Here is a 19,107-nt window from a genome sequence, read left to right on the forward strand (position 1 = left end):
ATACAGGAAATTCCAGCATCACCTTTCAGAATGCAGTCACTCTAAAGCAGAACTGCCCTTTCTAATGGTCTGACTGGCTTATACTTTCTCTGAATACATAGTAAATGTAGTTAAATATTTGAAGGAATAATTTAGACCTTTTGAAGTAGGTTAATTAGAAGGAGAAAAAGCAGGAGAGGCAGGTGAGATGACAGGTCCTCTATTCCATTAAATCATTTCCTCTTGATTCGTGTAAGATATAGGTAGCATCTTGACTGCAGTAAGGTAATAGAGATATAAAAATTAACAAAGAAAAGAAGGCCTCCATGAGAGTTACTTGCCTTTGATTTTTTATATCAAGTAGATAACTATAACTAGATTTCTAGTGTGAAAACAAAAGCCTGATGTGATCTACATATTAAAGACTTTACTTAAAATGAGAAAACTAGAGATGTATCATATCAAGTCCTAGAATAGTTTTAAAATAAAAGGAATAAGGAATAGGGGGAGGAGAGAGCAAACGAAAAGAGAATTATACAACCTCCTATACTTCAGATTTTTTAATTTCTAGGGTAAACACTATTTTAAAGGATTCTAAGGGTGTAAGGAATAGTCTTTACACTAAGCAAGATCCCTGGGTTCTCCTTCTCCAGAACTGCTGGTGTACTGCTGGTCAATCTCTTTAACTTCTTTGGGTTTCAGATCCTAATCCATAAAATAAGGGAGATAAAATACTGTTTGAAGGCAGGAAGTTAGACAAGATGACCTCAAGTTCTCTTCTAGCTCTAAGATTCAGGATGTGTACACCAACTTGAGGTGGGTTTTAAGAAGTCAAGATATGATCCTGGCACCAAGATACTCATGAGGGTCATCTGGCTTCATTAAGAGAAGAATGTTGATCTCTTACAAGCACATTTCTAACCCTGATTGATCATTTCACAAATGCATGCTTCTGAACATGACAAAGATCGGAAGAGAGATCTTGAAGGGTTTAGAACAGTCACCATCATCCCTGGAAACACTTAAAATTCATGTTCTACTAACAGTAATCAGCAGCACCACTGTTTTATATGAAAGTCTGTTCTCACTTTCAGCAATATGTGATATTGTTTACTTACGCAAAAGAGCAAATAGTCACACACACGCACAAAAAAAAACAGAAACAAAAAACAAGAAAACTCAACTTCTTTCTTCAAGATTAAAACTCTAAAGGCCATCCCTGATCTTCAACAGTTCCATGGAAGATCTAATTGTGCGTCATTTGATGAAAAGCATTCTTCAAGGTTTATATGCCACAGATCTAGACGCTGAACAGGGTTTAATTCTGCTAAGATAACCATGTACTGATTATCAACCTGCAATCCTTGGGACAGCATTTTTAAAAGTCTGCTCCTAACATTCTGGATCCCCTTATTACTAATTGCTGTATTAACAATGAACTACCTTTAATTCAAGAGAGTAAAATACAAACAGTCCCAGGACCTGTTATATGCAAACTGCAAGACAAATAATTTTAAAGTAGACTTAAGACAGCTGAAAAGTGACAACCTCCAAAAGTGAAGTAGTGCCTATTCCAATTCTATCAAAACGTATCTATGAACCAGCTCTGAGCAACTGGAACAAAAACATCCTTAAGAGACAAAGGATGAAATCCAGATATGTTATTTTGGATTGCTGGGATAAATTTTAACTGTTCCAGATGGTGGCCCCTATAAATTCTTTACTTTTTCCTAGAAGTAAAAATCTCATACTGTTTGGTCTGAACAGAAAAAGTATTTCAGACTTTTCAAAAGACATTTTTCACATGAGAAACAAAATGTTTAAATGAAGAATGATTAACTACGTAATGTTAACTGAAAAAAGGTACCCAATACCGTGTAACAACCATTTTTAAAAAGATGTCACTTGCCCACATAGTTCCTCTGACTAGTCCTAGAATGCCTCTCAGTCCTTTTTTTGTTTTTAGACTTTTGAGCCTGTGACTTTTCCTGTCTGTGTATACTGCTGTATTTCTCTTTAAGGGTCCCATGATTCCTAAGTCTATGTTCTATATCATGTTTACTATCAATATAAAGGCTGCTGGGGAGAAAAGTACCCGCCATCTCCTCGAAAACACAAAGAGTGGAGGGCTGAGATCGGCCTGAGGACTTCAAAAGGTTTTGCTTGCCTTTGTTCTGGCTACACTCTCTCCTACTATACTATTATGTCCTGTGGGTTAAATTTCACCTGCGCTTCTGGCTAAAATGTGGATACCACAGCCAAAAACACTTGCAAGCATCAATTCCTACTTGGCGGCTCTTGCTACTAAGTGGCAAGCATCTAATGCCACCCTCACCTGATGCTTGGCCGTCTCCATACCCTCCAGAACTGTCGTCTTGAAGTCCTCCTGCTTGCCCTGTGGAAGGAAAGAGGAGAACTCAGGGACCTTACTCCATAAATTAGAATAATATCTGGACATAAAGGCCTAATAGTTGGCGACTCATGAATTCACCACCAACTAGTAAACCCATATTCAGAGAGCTCCTTCTTCTGGAATCAAGGCCCAGGGAATTACATCATAGTCTTCCAAATTCTGGTCAGGAAGTTTCAACTTTACATGCTGATTCTTGTTGAAAGGCAGTGGAACAAAGTACATAGTATTTCTAATCACTAAATCCTTGCTGTCAGTCTTATTTAATATTAATAGTCTGGATGGGGGAAAATGGATTCCGAGTGTCTTTTACTAATGGCTGCTAGACTGAAAATGGAGGTGACATAGACTCTAGAATCTGGCATTGCAATTCAGCATCAACTTAATATCCGTTTAACTTTCTAATTTTAATGAAAAATTCTCTCCTCTTCAAAGCAAGGAGTATAGTTGAAAGACTCAGTCTCCAAAGAAGTTTCATTTACTATACACAGTAGACACTACTACAGTTAAATATGCCAGTGCTTCCTAAATAAAACTAAAGAATACACAATAAGACACTGTGCGCGTGTGCCAAGTACTGTAGATAAACACACACTTGTGGTAACACAGAGAAAGGCAGGCAAGATCTTGAATCTTCTACTTCATGCTACACAATAAGCTTTGTTAAGAAATTTTCCTCACTGATTAATATGTAGAAGTAACTTCAAGAAAAGAATCAAAGCTTGATAATTCAATCTGAAAAAGAAGATTGTCTTCTGAACTCTTCCAAAATCTATCATCAAGTCAGATGCCATGATGCTCTTAAGCTTCTAGTCACCTGGTACACTATAGGAAAATGAGTGTGATCTTTGGAAAATATAAAACACCACCTCCCAATGATCTAAATAAACTCAGACAAGCTTCATTAAACAGTTTATTTTAAAATACGTACCCCAATAAGAAAGCAGATTGATTATTCCACCATTTGAGTTAGAAGGGAACAACAAAGAGAATAAAAAGATACTTAGATATAAGAAATTATTTCTGACAATGATATTAGAATGTGTTGCTAGAAGATATATGCTCCGTTATGAAGGTAGAATAGAATCTCATTCTAAACTTATTTTACTAAGCTCTTGTCTGAAGGGTCCTTTAGGTTCAAGAAGGTTATGCTTCTCAGACAAGGCCCGAGGTATACCTATTTACAGCCCTTGGGAAAAGGCATACAATCATGAAGAGACGATCGGGTTACTAAATCCAATCTGCAAACTTATCTCGAAAATATAGGTCCTACATTTTAAACTCTACTATAAACTTAGAATCAGATATATTCATTCTTAGTAAATTCTGGCTTTATTCATAAAAAATATTTTGTAGAGCAGGGTGCAGTGGCTCAGGCCTGTAATCCCAGCACTTTGGGAGGCTAAGGCAGGTGGATCACTTGAGGTCAGGAGTTCAAGACCAGCCTAGCCAACATGGTGAAACCTCATTTCTACTAAAAACACAAAAGTTAGCCAGGTGTGGTGGCGCTTGCCTGTAATCCCAGCTACTCGGGAGGCTGAGGTAGGAGAATTGCTTGAACCTGGGAGGCGGAGGCTGCAGTGAGTCAAGATCGCACCATCGCACTCCAGCCTGGGCGACAGAGCGAGACTCCATCTCAAAATAATAATAATAATAATAAATTTCATAGGTTTTAAAAAAATGTTGCCATTGTTTTGTTTGGTTCCAAATAAAACCAAGCTGGATGAGAAAACTGAATTGTATTTGGGGAAGAAAGGGAGCAGGGAGGGACTCAGAACAATGAAACAAATACTTTCCAAGAATCACACTTCAGATTAGGAATAATACAGCTGTTATCTTTCAAATTATGTTTCTGATTTGGCAAAAATAAAAGTAACAGTCTCTTGTCATGAAGGTATCTCACCACTAAAAACTTAGATAAAAATGGCAAAAAAAACGACAAAACAAAAAACACACACTTTGAAGCTAGCCTAAGCTTGAATTACTTTATTTTTCCTACTCCTCTCATTTCCCTTCTTTTCCAACTATAATACATGTCATACGATAAACTCATTAATTTAACCTACAGGTAGCTCTTCACTGATTTTTGTGTGCGAATCAATGGTGCTTTGATTCACAAAAAAAGATGGATTTCTTACCCCTGACTTGCGTACTCAATAGGTTAACAAGAACAAAAGGGCAACGAGGCAGTCTTTTTTGTCTTCTGGTTTTCAAGAAAGGAATTAAAAAACCTCTTAAAAAGATATTTTTTTTTAATTTAAAAAAATGCAGGAAAATATAGAAAATATTCAATACCCTGCAAAGATTTTTAAAAGGGATCCCGTAACAACAAAATGTCAAAAAAGAAATGAAACTCCAGGCTGAGTATGGTGGCTCACGCCTGTAATTCCAGCACTTTGGGAGGCCGAGGCAGGCAGATCATGAGGTCAAGAGTTCAAGACCAGACTGACCAACATGGTGAAACCCTGTCTCTACTAAAAATACAAAAATTAGCCAGGCGCTATGGCATGCATCTGTAATCCCAGCTACTCAGGAGGCTGAGGCAGGAGAATCGCTTGAACTCGGGAGGTGGAGGTTGCAGTGAGCCGAGACTGCACCACTGCACTCCAGCCTGGGCAACACAGCAAGACTCTGTCTCCAAAAAAAAAAAAAAAGCAAGAAAAGAAACTCCAAGTATTATTTAAGCAGAGGAGTAGAAAGAAACCAAGCAGAAGGTACCACATAACATAAGAAATGATGGAAAACAAAATTTAAAAGTGCTTAAAATTAAATTAAGAAACAAGTTATTTATCTCTTGATGATGGTTTAACTTGTTTGGAAATAAAGAATGAAGTTATTATTTTCACTCCAATCATACTTGAGAGTATTTTGAAGGTGCCTACTTCTCCAAAGACAACTGAAAGATCATCTTTACTAGCAGTATATTATAGACCAATTCTTGAACATTTTCTTAAAAACAGCACATATACAACACTGCTTGCAGCTAACTTTTCATCCAAGTAGTCTCTGATTATGATATATATAAAATTCCTTATTCATCTGCTCTTTGGGTCTTTCCAGCCTAGGACTCTGTTTCTGATAGTGGCTCAGGACACATTAAGAGCAGGCAAGTAGCGCTGTTAGCTCTCCATGAGCACAAATTCAAAACAGAAAATGAAAATATTCAAAAGCAACTTTGTATTATCACCTTGATTTTGGCACCACTACACGAGAAACTCCCTTTTGTTTTTATCCCAAACCACCAAACCTACAAAATAGTCCTCAAGCTTGAAGCAGAGACTCTTTTTAATTTTTTAATTATTTCTAGAGACAAGGTCTTGCTCTGTCACCCAGAGTGGAGTACAGTGGTGCAATCACAGTTCACTGTAACCTTGAACTCCTGGGCTCAAGGGCTCCTCTTGCCTCAGCCTCCTAACTAGGACTACAGGCATGTACCACCATACCTGGCTAATTTTTTTTTTTTTTTTTTTGGTAGAGACAGGTTCTCGATATGTTGCCCAGGCTGTTTTTGAACTCCTAGCCTCCCACTTCAGCCTCTCAAAGCAACAGGATTATGAGCGTGAGCCACCACAATCGGCCTAAAGTAGAGACTCTTCATACAGCTTATTTGTACACAGCTACTCCAAACTGAAAATGAAAATCTTTTTGGTTTATCTTACATAACAGCCTTTCAGTTGTCTTCTAGACCTTCAGATCTAAGAGTCCTTCTTGAACCGTGAAGTGTTGTAGTTATAATCACATTACTGAATGTTTTCTCATCTGAATTCAAATACTCAAGAGATCACTCTTCCAACATCTTAAAAGGAAGTCTATGTTGGCTTTCAAATGCTTTTATCTGGCAAACAAACAAGGAGGTGAAAATCACTGGGTGGTTGTTTCCAGAAACACAGATTCACATTTTGACTAGTTTCTTGGAATTACATTCAAATTATAAACATTTTAAGAAACTTCTAACTCTAGGAAGCAACGATTTTCCAATAGAAGATAAATTTACCAAAATGGCCAAATTTATGGAATAAAAGTGAATGCCAACCTATTGATTTCAATAGAATTTAATAAATTAGCAGGTGAAAGAAACATTTCAAAAGTTAAAGCCAACTTGGAATATATGTCTCTACCATATTAATGCACTAATTGAGTTTCTTATTTAATAATCAATGTTTACTATATCTGCCCCAAAACTGCAAAGCACAAATACAGAAGTAGAACAGGTAGACTCTCTGTTTTCAAACAGCTTATAATCTAGTTGAGAAAAGATGAAAAATACCTACAAGGAAACTTTTGTTGTTGTTAAGAAACGAGAAGCTGACAGTCTTGGGAGAATCAGGGAAGCTTTCAGAACAATTCCCGAGAGATCTGGATAGACTGCCAGGCAGTGAAACCACCACTATGGTCCAGATCATTTACAAAGATAAAGAGAAAAGCACAGACATGGTATGTGCAGAGGACTGCACGGTACCTACTTACAGAAGGAGATGGTCTGAAAAAGCAGTGGGAGATCAAGTGGATTGGTAAAATGAGCCCTTTCCAGTACCCAAACCTGAACGTGATTTTAGTAGTAATGGAGGAAAAGTGTGTGATCTTTGGCACAAAGAAGACAAAACAAATGCTATTTTAGTTAAACTAATCTGGCCACTTTGTACGAGATGGATTAGAGGGAAAACCTAGATAAAGGAGATCCAATTCAAAGGCTATGGAAATAATTTACATACAAGTTGAAATTCACTAGAAAAAGGTGACAGTAAAAATGGGTAAGGCCTAACAAATGAAAAAGACTGCACAGTAAGATGCATGACTTCACAACAGACTTGGTAAAAGGGATAAAGAACTTTCAGGACGACTCTAGGGTTTTAAGTTCAGAAGACTAGTAATGCTACAAACAAAATGCGAAATTTGGGAGACTGGCTAATACAATTAAATGGAAATGTTCTAAAGATGGTTGGAAATTAAACAATAGAACTCAGAAGTAACAATCGGGCTAAAACACTTCAAAATAGCATGGAAGTAATAATAGGCTCAGAGAATTTGAAGCAGTCATAAATGCACGATTAATCTCATGAACATAAGGAAAGTCACAGTTTCAAAAAGGAATTGACAGTGGCTCACACCTGTAATCCCAGCACTTTGGGAGAGACCAAGTCAGGAGGATCACTTACGACAAGGAGTTCAAGACCAGCCTGAGCAACAGTCAAAATGAAATTATGAGTTCCAACTAGAATAGCAATCCCTGGGTTACACTATCATTTAAAATACTGAACTGAAACAGCCTTCTTAAGGTTTAGAAAAAAAGAAAAATTGTTTTGCTTGAAGTAGGAGCTTGCCTGGAACTTCCACTGAACTGCTGAAAGAACAATAACACCACAGATTTGTGCTTGAAGACTTCCACTGGGTAGTAGCAAGAATCCTATCAAAAGAAAGAAAAACGCCCTACAAGCTAGGGAGAAATGCAAAGCTTTAGAAGCCAATGGAAAGAATTTACTTTTTCACATATTATTTCCCTCCACATTCCATAGTAGAAATTTTCCTGATCCTTACTTATTTTGCTGCAGTCTTGGTTTGTGTTCACTTTTCAAAATGTTCCAGAGAAAGCTTACAATTCAGATGTTATGTTGTCCAACTACCAAGCTTAAGGTGTGTCTGGTTAATAACAAAGCTTACAAAACATTTCTTGTAACTCAACAGCCGATGCAAGAATTTCAATTATATTATTCTCTTAAGAAAAAAAACTATGTTAGAAAGTCGCAAAGTCTGTCATTCTCATGATTTAACGTAAAAGATTATTATCAAGATTTAAGTTTTACACACACCCACCCCCACCCCCACTAACAGTTCCAGATGCTTAAAAAGTTATCTATTTCATAAGCGACTCATTACTGAAAATGGCCCACCACAAACACTTTCCCAAAGTAACATAGTATGTGTGTCTGTCTGGTCTAAAGCTGCCCTGATTTTTTTTCTAAATAAAACACCAATCCACCCTATTCTTCGTTCATCAACTCTGTTTAATAAATACAAGATGTTTATACATAAAGGTGGGTTTCGCATTTTCTCATTTGATTCTCATAACAAGTCTTATTTTGTAGACGAGAAAATCCTCACAAAGTATCTTGTTCTTCTATTACAACATGATCAGACCCAATAAATGATGGCAACATAAAGAATTCAAATAAATTATAAAAATAAAGGTGATCCGCTAAACAAATTACTATTCTGCCTTAATAAAAAGTACAACAAAATAATCAATGAAATGACATCATTAAGAAAAGCAGGTCAATCTCTCAAAGACCAAACATAAACTTGTAGCATCTGATTCAAAGGTTCTTATCAGCCAAAAGCAGTAAATAGTTAAAAATCAAGGATCTAAAACTGCTTCATCCTTTCATGTTTAACACAAAATTTCCAAAACCCAATTTTAGGGAGAAACATTATTTAAAAACAGCTTCTGAGAGAGCTATTGTACAACATGGTGACTATTATTAATCATAATACATTGTATTCTTGAAAAATACCAAGAAAGTGGGTAAGTGTTCTCACCACAAAAATGATAACCATGTGAGGTAATGCATGTTTATCAGCTAAATTTGGTCATTCTGCAATGTATTTATACTTCAAAACATCATGCTGTACATGTAAATACAATTTTATTTATCAATTAAAAAAAAAAAACTTCTGAGTTCTCACCATACTTTCTATACATTTCTATTGTAGTTTCTTCATTGTAGCTACTTACTAACATCTGTAACCCTAAACTGAAATGCACTTTTTTTTTTTTTTTTTTTGAGACAGGGTCTCACTCTATCACCCAGGCTGGAGTGCAGTGGTTCCATCCCAGCTCACTGCAACCTCTGCCTCTCGGGTTCAAGCGATTCTGGTACCTCAGCCTCCTGAGTAGCTGAGATTACAGACATGTGCCACCACTCCCGGCTAATTTGTGTGTGTGTGTGTGTGTGTATATATACATATATATATATATATATATATATATATTTTTTTTTTTTTTTTTTTTTTTTTAGTGCAGACGGGGTTTCACCATGTCGGCTGGGCTGGTCTCCAGCTCCTGGCCTCAAGTGATCCCCTTGCCTCGGCCTCCCTAAGTGCTGGATTACAGGCATGCACCACAACACCGGGCCACTGGACTACAAATTCTTTGCAGGAGGATGTACTCTTTCTCTTTGAACCCTTAGAATCCAGCACTGTGACTGTGACAAAATAATTATCATTGTACAATAATATATGTAGAATAAAGTCAATGAGGAACTACATTTGAGGGAATCTTATTTTTTTGTAGAAAATGCCTATTTTTTAAAAAATTTGCCCTCCATACTACCAATTCTCTACTCTTCACCCTTCCTACCTCTATATGCCTCTAGAATTTTTATATTGATATCACACTTAAGAGTTTTTTGCTTTCCATTATGCACTTATGTCTACACTTGTGTCTCATACTAGGCCATAAATTATCTGAGAGTGGGGACCGTGTGTTGTACAGCGTATTTATCTTGATCCATTCATAATGCCTCAAAATATAAGAACGTAAGAATTCCATTGAATTACCTTTTCAGCCTGTCACTTTTTTCCCTCAGCCCTCCAGTAAGGTATTTTGGAGCACAGATCCAAATTAGAACACCGAAATGTGTTCCAAAAAGGCCGGGGTAGTGGGGGGAGGGCGTGGCAAGAAAACTAATCCTATGCCTATTTTCTGAATGTATGCATCATACTTCATAAAATGAGAATTCAAATGATTTCGGGCATTTATTTTACACTAGCATGTCAAAATGACAACACAGACTACTCTGTCAGGAATGAACTCCCTAGTCACTTCTGGTAAACCTACAAAACAGGGTCTCCTGCTGGGCCTGGGGATGTAATAGAATCCTATCATCTTCCCTGTGGTGGTAATCTCAGTCAATTCTCACTCAACCTGAAAGCTAGTCCTTCTCTCTGGTTCCATTTGTAGGCATGGAGAGAGAAATCAGAGAGAAAAGCCTGGGATTAGCCACTTGAGAATAGTTACAGCATGATGAAAAAAAAACAAAGTGGTTCACCTGAACTCTGGCCATTACTATCCATGCTGCCAAGCTCAGTGCTTGGCAACCACCAGACTGCACTCAGTATGACTGCCTCACAGGGAAGAGATCAGGGTACCTTATAAACAAAGAACTATACTAATATAAGGTGAAAATATTAGTACCACTTATTTTTTTTCTTTTAAAGTAAGACAGTCTTCAACTCTTCTCTGGTCAAATTCTATTATACCAAGTTCTATAGAATAGTCTAGAAGATTCTGCCTTTTAATACTTGCTCTACTAAATAATTCATCAAATTTTTGGTCCTCAATCTTTTGTTATATGAAATTTTCATTATAACAGCATTTGTGATCAAATTTCATTGAATCTTTAGATTCTTCTACCCATACATTGTATATTTTCTGTAATTTAGTATTTTTACTAATTCAGGTTAACATCATCTTTTAGATAAATTTTAAAAATATTTTCAACCTACAGTATGATTATTATGTGAACAAGCCCCCAAATTTATCAAAACCACACAAAATTTCTTATCATACCATTCTCTCACATCAATGATTTCTGTTAATTTATTTAACAGCCTGACCGGGCATGGTGGCTCACACCTGTAATCCCAGCACTTTGGGAGGCTGAGGCAGGTGGATCACCTGAGGTCAGGAGTTCGAGATTAGCCTGGCCAACATGGAGAAGCCTCAACTCTACTAAAAATACAAAATTAGCTGGGAGTGGTGGCGCATGCCTGTAATCCCAGCTACTCGAGAGACTAAGGCAGGAGAATTGCTTGAACCCGGGAGGCGGAGGTTGTGGTGAGCCGAGATCATGCCGTTGCACTTCAGACTAGGCAACAAGAGCGAAACTCCATCTCAAAACAAACAAACAAACAAAAACAGCCTACATCTCTTTAAAACACACACTACAAACTTTTAAAATTACCACATATAATAGAGAAGAGGGCTTCCTCTGGTACAAATAATATAAACAATGAGATAAAGTGATTCTTCCCATGGTCATTCCATAAAATAAATTATAATACGGACTTGTTACCAATCACATCTAACAAAATCTATTTGAAGAGTTAACCAATGACTTAATGGAAGCCTCTGGGCTTCATTAGACTTAAGTATTAGGACATCACAGAGCCTAGAAAAATGATACACTCACATGCATATACACACACACTTCTGACGTCTCTACTGAGAAATCCATTAACTTGAAGAAGGCTTAAGAAAGGCATCTTAATAACCCATTTCAAATTTCCTTTTACTTATTTTGAATAAGTTTCCATGAAAGTCTCAGGCTATGTACAACTAAGCTACTTCTAACTCAGAACATATCTCGAGTTCTCTAGTGAAAAGTTACCCAATACAAAATTTAAATCCAGGAACTAACTAGTAAGATTTTTCTGGTAAAATTTAACTGCTGAAAGGCAGTGGAGGGGAAAAAAAAAAATGGAATCATGTTTCCATGTGAAAATAAAAAAGCCAAGTAAGTGTTGGAGAATCAGTTAATACAGGAATGCAAAACTCATTGAGGAAAATAATGTAAGGTACACAGTATAACAATCTGAGCAAAGACAGGAAAAAGGCATTTCTCCAATAAACAGAAGGGTACTTTACCAGGGGACAATTATTCTAAATCAATGAAGTCCGACTGAAGGAGATTTGACTCTATTTTATAAACGCTCCACTATTATGTGATGCTGCTAGCAACCAAACACACTCAATTCCAAAGACAACCTGTTCAAGTTTAGTTGGCATGACCTAAAAAAACCTTCATCTTCACAGAAAAGGTACTAGGAAACCAAATAAAACCATCACGTGTTAAAACAAATATATTCAAAAGTATAGTAAGTATAAAAATGCGTGGAAATATTTAAGAAAACAAAATGAGGTAGTTTAAAAATATAAACAGTAATATTTGGTATGAAAAATCCATTATTTACCCATTTCGACTACCATAGGACTACAATATCACATTAAGTTACGGTCAAAAATTGACAAATCTAAAAACAATATTTAGGTCAACAGAGAGAACTTCCTTCCAATTATATAAGTTCAATCAGACAAACAAAAACACCCAAACTTTTTCTTTCCATAAAAATTCAACTTTGATATTAAGAACATTTTTCCATTGACCAATAGCCTAAATTATCTCTCCAATCTCAGCTTCTTTACTCCTTTAGTTCACCCTTAGCACGTGATTGCTCTTTCCAAAAACGTATTTCAGTGTAACCCCCCTTGCTCAAAAAACCTCAGGGCTACCGCTGACACTCCTAATGCTCAAATTCCTTAGCCTGGCTTAGTCAACCAAGGCTAGTCACAATATGGCTCCCACCTTTCTGGCTTCCTCTCAGTACTGTCCCAGAGGAACCTTATTCAGTCAATTTGACCCACTGACTTCAGAATACCTTGTCCTTTCATAATTAACAAAATATTTTCTTCCTGTTAAGATTAACACACTGCAGAAAGCAAAGCAAAAATTTCTAAACAAATTTAAAAGTTGGTAAGAATGAAATGTATGCAAACCTTATTTTTTTGTTTTGTTTTGTTTTTTGGTTTTTTAAGGCAGAGTCTTGCTCTCACAAAGACTGGAGTGCAGTGGCACAATCTCAGATCACTGCAACCTCTGCCTCCTGGGTTCAAGCGATTCTCCTGCCTCAGCCTCCCAAGTAGCTGGGATCACAGGCAGGTGCCACCACACCTGGCTAATTTTTATATTTTTAGTAGAGACAAAGTTTCACTATGTTGGCCAGGCTGGTCTTGAACTCCTGACCTCAGGTGATCTGCTTGCCTCAGCCTCTCAAAGTGCTGGGAGCCACCGTGCCTGGCCCTAACCTATATTTTTTGACAGAATAATTTCTAGTGATTGCCTTTTAAAAAGACTGAGAACAAGAAAAGGTTTGGTAAAGAAACAAACCCACAGGCCAGGCATGCTGGCTCATGCCTGTAATCCCAGCACTTTGGGAGGCCAAGGCGGGCCAACATGGTGAAACCCTGTCTCTACTAAAAATGCAAAAATTAGCTGGGCGTAGTGACACATGTCTGTAATCAGCTACTCAGGGGGCTGAGGCAGGAGAATCACTTAACCCGGGAGGCAGGGGTTGCAGTGAGCCGAGATCATGCCACTGCACTCCAGCCTGGGCGACAGAGAGAGACTCTGTCTCCAAAAAAAATAAAAACGAAACAAACCTGTATCTTCTCTCAAGCTTTTAATGTAGATATAGCAATGCTTCCATTCAATTTTTGACGAAAAACTCTTGTGAAAGATAAGACAAAAGACTTAGAAACCCTGGACAGTGTCCAAATATTTAACTCACCTGATAGTATTTTATGATTCACCATCAGGGCCCAATCTATTGCTAAACTACATAAGTAGTTTAGGCTAGTAAGTTGACACTTTTTTCTAGGGAAAGTACATCCCTAATTCACCCCAGAAATTTTCAAAAAAACATTAAGTTGTTTTAAAGGAAGAATCACTATTTTCGTAACCACAAATAATATATTAGTACGTTCTGGCTGTTCTCAGCACATTTCTAAGCATTGAAGATATCCTCAACTTAAAATTTTCACTTCCCCCCAAAAACAAAGATAACTTAAACTAAACCACTGCATTATAATTAACTACAACACAATAAAGACGGCTCCCAAATCCTAAATCCTTTTGCTAAAACATTTACTTTTTGTGGGAACAATACCTGACGTTTATGAATTTAAAAAAAAAAAGCTTTCAGAAAAAAGCAAACAGCAACACCAACACGTGGTTTAAAATTTTCAAAGAAACGTTTATCAACTTGGAACCTACGGCAAATCAATTATTTACTGGAGACACAACCACACAAAGAAGGTGAGGCAGCATCTGAGCTATCAGATCATCAATGCGTAATAGTTAGAGCCCTTGAACTAAGAAGTCAGCCCACTCTTGAGCCACCACAGACATTAAAAGGGTTATCCCCAAGTATCTCATTAGCAGGTCTACAGCAAAGGTAGAAGAAAGGTAAGAACCAAAAAGAACACAGAAGAAAAGAGCACAGGGTGAAGGGAAAGGTTGGAGGTAAAACAGAAAGAAGATAGCTAAATGTATAAGACTAGAAAGAGGAAGAAGAAAAATGAATAACGAGAGGTGTAAAGTAAAAAGGCAGCTACATTTGCCCGGGGGACATTAGCCCCAAAGGTAATATACTACTGAAACTAGAAACCTTCAAACAAGGAGTTGTCCAAGAAATCATTTTAAGAAAGTTTTAGGAAAACCACTCTTAGAAAACCCCTGACTTTTGAATGAACTGAAACTAGAATCTATCTTTTTCTGAATGTTCTCAAGCTGTATTCCTTTAGTACACTTTATTACAATCCTATAAATTATAAATTTGATTTTTAAGTTTTAGCCGGACTTTGATAAGCTCCAAACCTAAGTAACATTTGACTGGTAATGCCCTAAAGTGAAGCATCAGTACTGCTTCTGGTAATTCACAATAACACCACAGGGGAGAAAACCCTTAAAAAAGAGAGGCTAAAACAAAAGATAAAACATCTCAAATGAAGTATGTCTTAATCTGGGTACCTATGAAAGTCATGCAAGATATAGCAGATGGGGTCTGAAACCACCATTTTGTTTTTAAAAGGTACAGGACTAAAAGAACCAGAGAGGTGTGTGGGTCTGAAGCTATTCGAAATATAAAAATTATTTCAAGAAGAGGAACTTAGTAAAAATTCAAAGTCAAAAAGAGTAAATAAAATGTCATTAAGGGCACGAGATACAAAAATTCATTAAAATACTGCTTTTGCTTGGTCTCTCCAAAACAGAAAGGCATGTATCCCTGATTGGTCCAGCCATCCTCAGAAAGCTAGTACTCAGCATTGAGGGGATGTTAGTGAGAATTCTTTAAAGCTGTTTGAAGCTCTGAAACCAAAACTATAGACTCCCATAATCTTTCTAGATTCTCTGGCCTATATATATTTTTACATTTGTTCACCAGGAAAAGGCACTTCTCAAAACCGATCCACACCATGAAAGTTTTATCAGAAAGTATCTAACTACGTGGTAAACACATCATTTAGCCAGAACAATTTCTGAATCAGAGCTGTCACTGAGAGGTCTGGTGCTTTGGATTTGGCTTTCTGTATGTTTTCTCTAATCATTTATTTTCTCCTACTTTCCAACCACCTTATATTGCCACTGTTCTTCCATTCCCACGCTTTACTTTCCTCCTGTATATGTACAGACACACAAAAAGAGTATCAGTACCACTATGTATGTATCTATGTGTATACATACACACATATACAAGTATATGTATACACACACACAAAGACACACATGGCAGGAGCCTCAATATCAGAGTTTATTATAAACCAAAGATAAAGACATAAATAATACTGCAGAATGGAAATAAATCCATTCATTCTTATTTCTAAGATAAAACAGAACTGTGGTTGGATACTACAACTCACCCGATGGTTCTTCAGGCTCACTTTCATTTTCTTCCTCAGGTGGGGCTTGAGGGGGTGGTGGGGGAAGCTTCTTTTCCTTCTCTGCTTTGGCATTTCTCTCTTCTTCTGAATAATACTCATCTTCTGAGAGGTTGGCCAAGCTTTCATCCATCTCTCTGTACTCTACCTATATGGAGATCATACCAGGGAAAGCTAAATGCAGTGAACATTTAAAATTAGGGACTCTATTTGGAACCATCAGACAATGTGAATTGTTAACTTCACATTTTAAGGGAAGTAAGCATACAATAAGGAACAAGGCAGCTCATAATAGGTAGTTATTAACAACAAAGCCCTCATGAAACAATCTCATGTCAGTTCAGGTTCAAACTAATCTGTAACTTTTACATCATAGCACTGACGTTCAAATCATTGACTCTAAGGCTCTCTACAACTTCTCAAAAACCTTTTTAATTGTGTGTATCATGCTCACATACCGGAATTTCCAACAAAAGATTAAAATGACCCTCAGACAAAAATATAGTTAACTAGAATACCAAGTCTGTCTAAAGCCAAGTCTGTGCTTCTAACTACTACTCCAGGGGAAAATAGCAAAAGAATTCCAAAAACCAAATGGAGGGCATGGAGTGGAAAATAACAACAGTCAAACTGAAACTATGCAAGGTGCATTTGCTTAAAAAATTCACCTAGGAGAGGCCAGGTGCAGTGACTCACGCCTATAATCCCAGCACTTTGTGGGGCTGAGGCAGGCGGATCACCTAAGGTCAGGAGTTCAAGACCAACCTAGCCAACATGGTGAAAATCCTTCTCTACTAAAAATACAAAAATTAGCTGGGTGTGTTGGCAGGCACCTGTAATCCCAGCTACTTGGGAGGCTGAGACAGGAGAATCGCTTGAACCCGGGAGGCGGAGGTTGCAGTGAGCCAAGATCGCACCACTGCACTGCAGCCTGGGCAACAGAGTGAGACTCCGTCTCAAAAAATAAATAAATAAATAAAAATAAAATAAATTAAGGAGTAAGTGACGTGGAAATGGAGGATACAGGTCTTATTACTAATTCGCACTGGCTATAAAGGAGAGGGAGGTATGTCATTAGCAAAAAGAGGAAGCAGTCTTAGTGAATGTGCCACTGAGGGTAAAGGAGTGTAAGACACGGAAGATTATTATGGATTGGTTAGCCAAAATGTGTAATATGGTATTACAGAGAGTCTTCAAAATTGGAACATTCTCAAATCATCATTGTAACTTCCTAATAAAAGAAACTACAGCTAATTATTATGGAATCAATTAGATAATTATTATGGAATCAATTAAAAGATTCTAATTATTATTAATTCCATGAAAAGATAATTTATTAGATGTGGAAAAAAAGCAAAGACAACACGGTTTTCACAAATATCTAATGTTTTACATTTCCAAGATGAATAGTCCTGTGGATTATAGTGAATGTAATACATTTTAACTTGCTAAATGTCTTTGATATAGCTTTAGATGGCCAGCTGTTTTTATACTGTCTTTTTGCTCTTTTTTTTAAAATGATAGGACCACAGGATTTGGGGGTGGGGGACTGGTTGCTGGAAGTACAAGAGTTTTACTGAAAACAGGGACTGGGTTAGAAAATGGAAACAAAAATTAAGAAGAATGAACTGACTAGTTCTGACCCATGCTCTAAGAATCTTATTTAATATATGAATAATTGTATTCACCTACTCAAATACTGAACACTGAGTATGTGGTACAATGGAGAAAACAATTATGACTGTGTCCCTGCCCCTAAAAAGCTGAAAATCTAGTTGCAATTAAATGATCCTGATCAGATGACCAACTCATACAGGCTCTTTGCAATAAGACTCCAGAAATGTAGATGATATTATACTAAACTTTATCCTAACTGACTGAGATAAACTGTGGAAATAGGTCTCAGGACAATGGACGAAAATGCAGCCAGGAGAAAAAAAAAGTTTCAAAGGGGGAGAGAAGTCAGAATAGACCATAAACTTTTATAGTATGCAGTTTTATTTCTCCTTTTACCCCTCAATAGTGCTTGACTCTTCCCTTCCCCAAAGATTCAGTCCTTTGATCCTCTGCCCATCAATCCTACTCATTCAATAATGACTTAAGTACCTAATATGGAACTGGACAATGTGCAAATTTTGAGACAAAAACAAAGACTATTACAAAATCTTTTCTATTGTAGTTCAGTTTTTCCCAAAGGATGCTCCATTGGATACTATATCCTTTGAAGGAGTAAAGGATCCAATATCAAGTCTGGGAAACTGCAATCTTTACAGGCCCCCTCTAGGAGAGTCATAATTCACATTAAAGGTACTGAGAAGGCTGGGCGTGATGGCTCATGCCTGTAATCCCAGCACTTTGGGAGGCCAAGGCAGGCAGATGCCAAGGCAGGAGGACCACTTACGCCCAGGAGGCCAAGGGTGCAATCTGTGATCGCACCACTGTGCTCCAGCCTGAGCGACAGAGATAGACCCTGTCTCAAAAAAATAGAAAATAAACGTACTGCTAAGTTTTGCATCAAAAACAATCTTTTCAACATTGTTTAATCCAATGTCTTGACAAAGAAATAATTAACAAGGAATACACTTGGAAAAGGCTGGTCTAGAAAGGGTTCTTAGTCTTTAGGAACAAAAGAGATTAGAAAAATAGCTACAGGTAGAAGCAATAATATCTGATGGTATTATTAAAAACAAAACTGTTTCACAGAACCCTAGGATTCTTCAAGATTTAGAATTTTAATTTTTTAAATGTATTACACACTCATGTGTTAAAACAAATCTTAATCCTTTAGAGACCACCAACACAATTAACTTGTGCTGCTTGGGTAACTCAATTTGGGGTAGACTTAAGAATGAAGTTTCTTCTGCCATCTCTGTTCAACTGAGAGCATCCTGAGATGACAAAGCAAGCCTAAAAAAAAAAAAAAAAAAAAAAATGCTGGGAGCAGTGGCTCAAGCCTGTAATCTCAGTACTTTGGAAGGAAGAAAGTATAGGATCATTTGAGCCCACTTCTAGACCAGCCTAGACAACACAGGGAAACCCTGTGTTTACAAAAAAATAAAACAACTTAGCCTGGTGTGGTGGCGTGCACCTGCAGTTCCAGCTACTAAGGAGGCTGAGGTGGATCACTTGAACCTAGGGGGGGTCAAGGCTACAGTGAGCTGTGATCTAAACACTGCACTCCAGCCTGCATGACACAGTCAAGACCCTGTCTCAAAAAAAAAAAAAA

General features: G+C 37.2%; 1 protein-coding gene across 4 annotated transcripts in view; it reads right to left on the minus strand.

Moving 5' to 3' along the window:
- Positions 1-19,107, minus strand: part of KDM1A (lysine demethylase 1A) — a 63,996-nt gene that overhangs the window by 36,910 nt on the left and 7,979 nt on the right. For 2 of the 4 annotated variants that reach the window (XM_024250483.3, XM_024250485.2), the window contains exons 2-3: positions 15,864-16,029; positions 2,315-2,374 (exon numbers count right to left, since the gene is read on the minus strand). In XM_024250483.3, the coding sequence (XP_024106251.1) occupies positions 2,315-2,374; positions 15,864-16,029 (226 nt within the window). The remainder of the gene's footprint in view (positions 1-2,314; positions 2,375-15,863; positions 16,030-19,107) is intronic. The other 2 variants (XM_024250486.2, XM_024250484.3) reach the window with 1 other exon arrangement.

The sequence above is a fragment of the Pongo abelii genome, chromosome 1 (assembly GCF_028885655.2).
Source record: "Pongo abelii isolate AG06213 chromosome 1, NHGRI_mPonAbe1-v2.0_pri, whole genome shotgun sequence".
NCBI lineage: Eukaryota > Metazoa > Chordata > Mammalia > Primates > Hominidae > Pongo > Pongo abelii.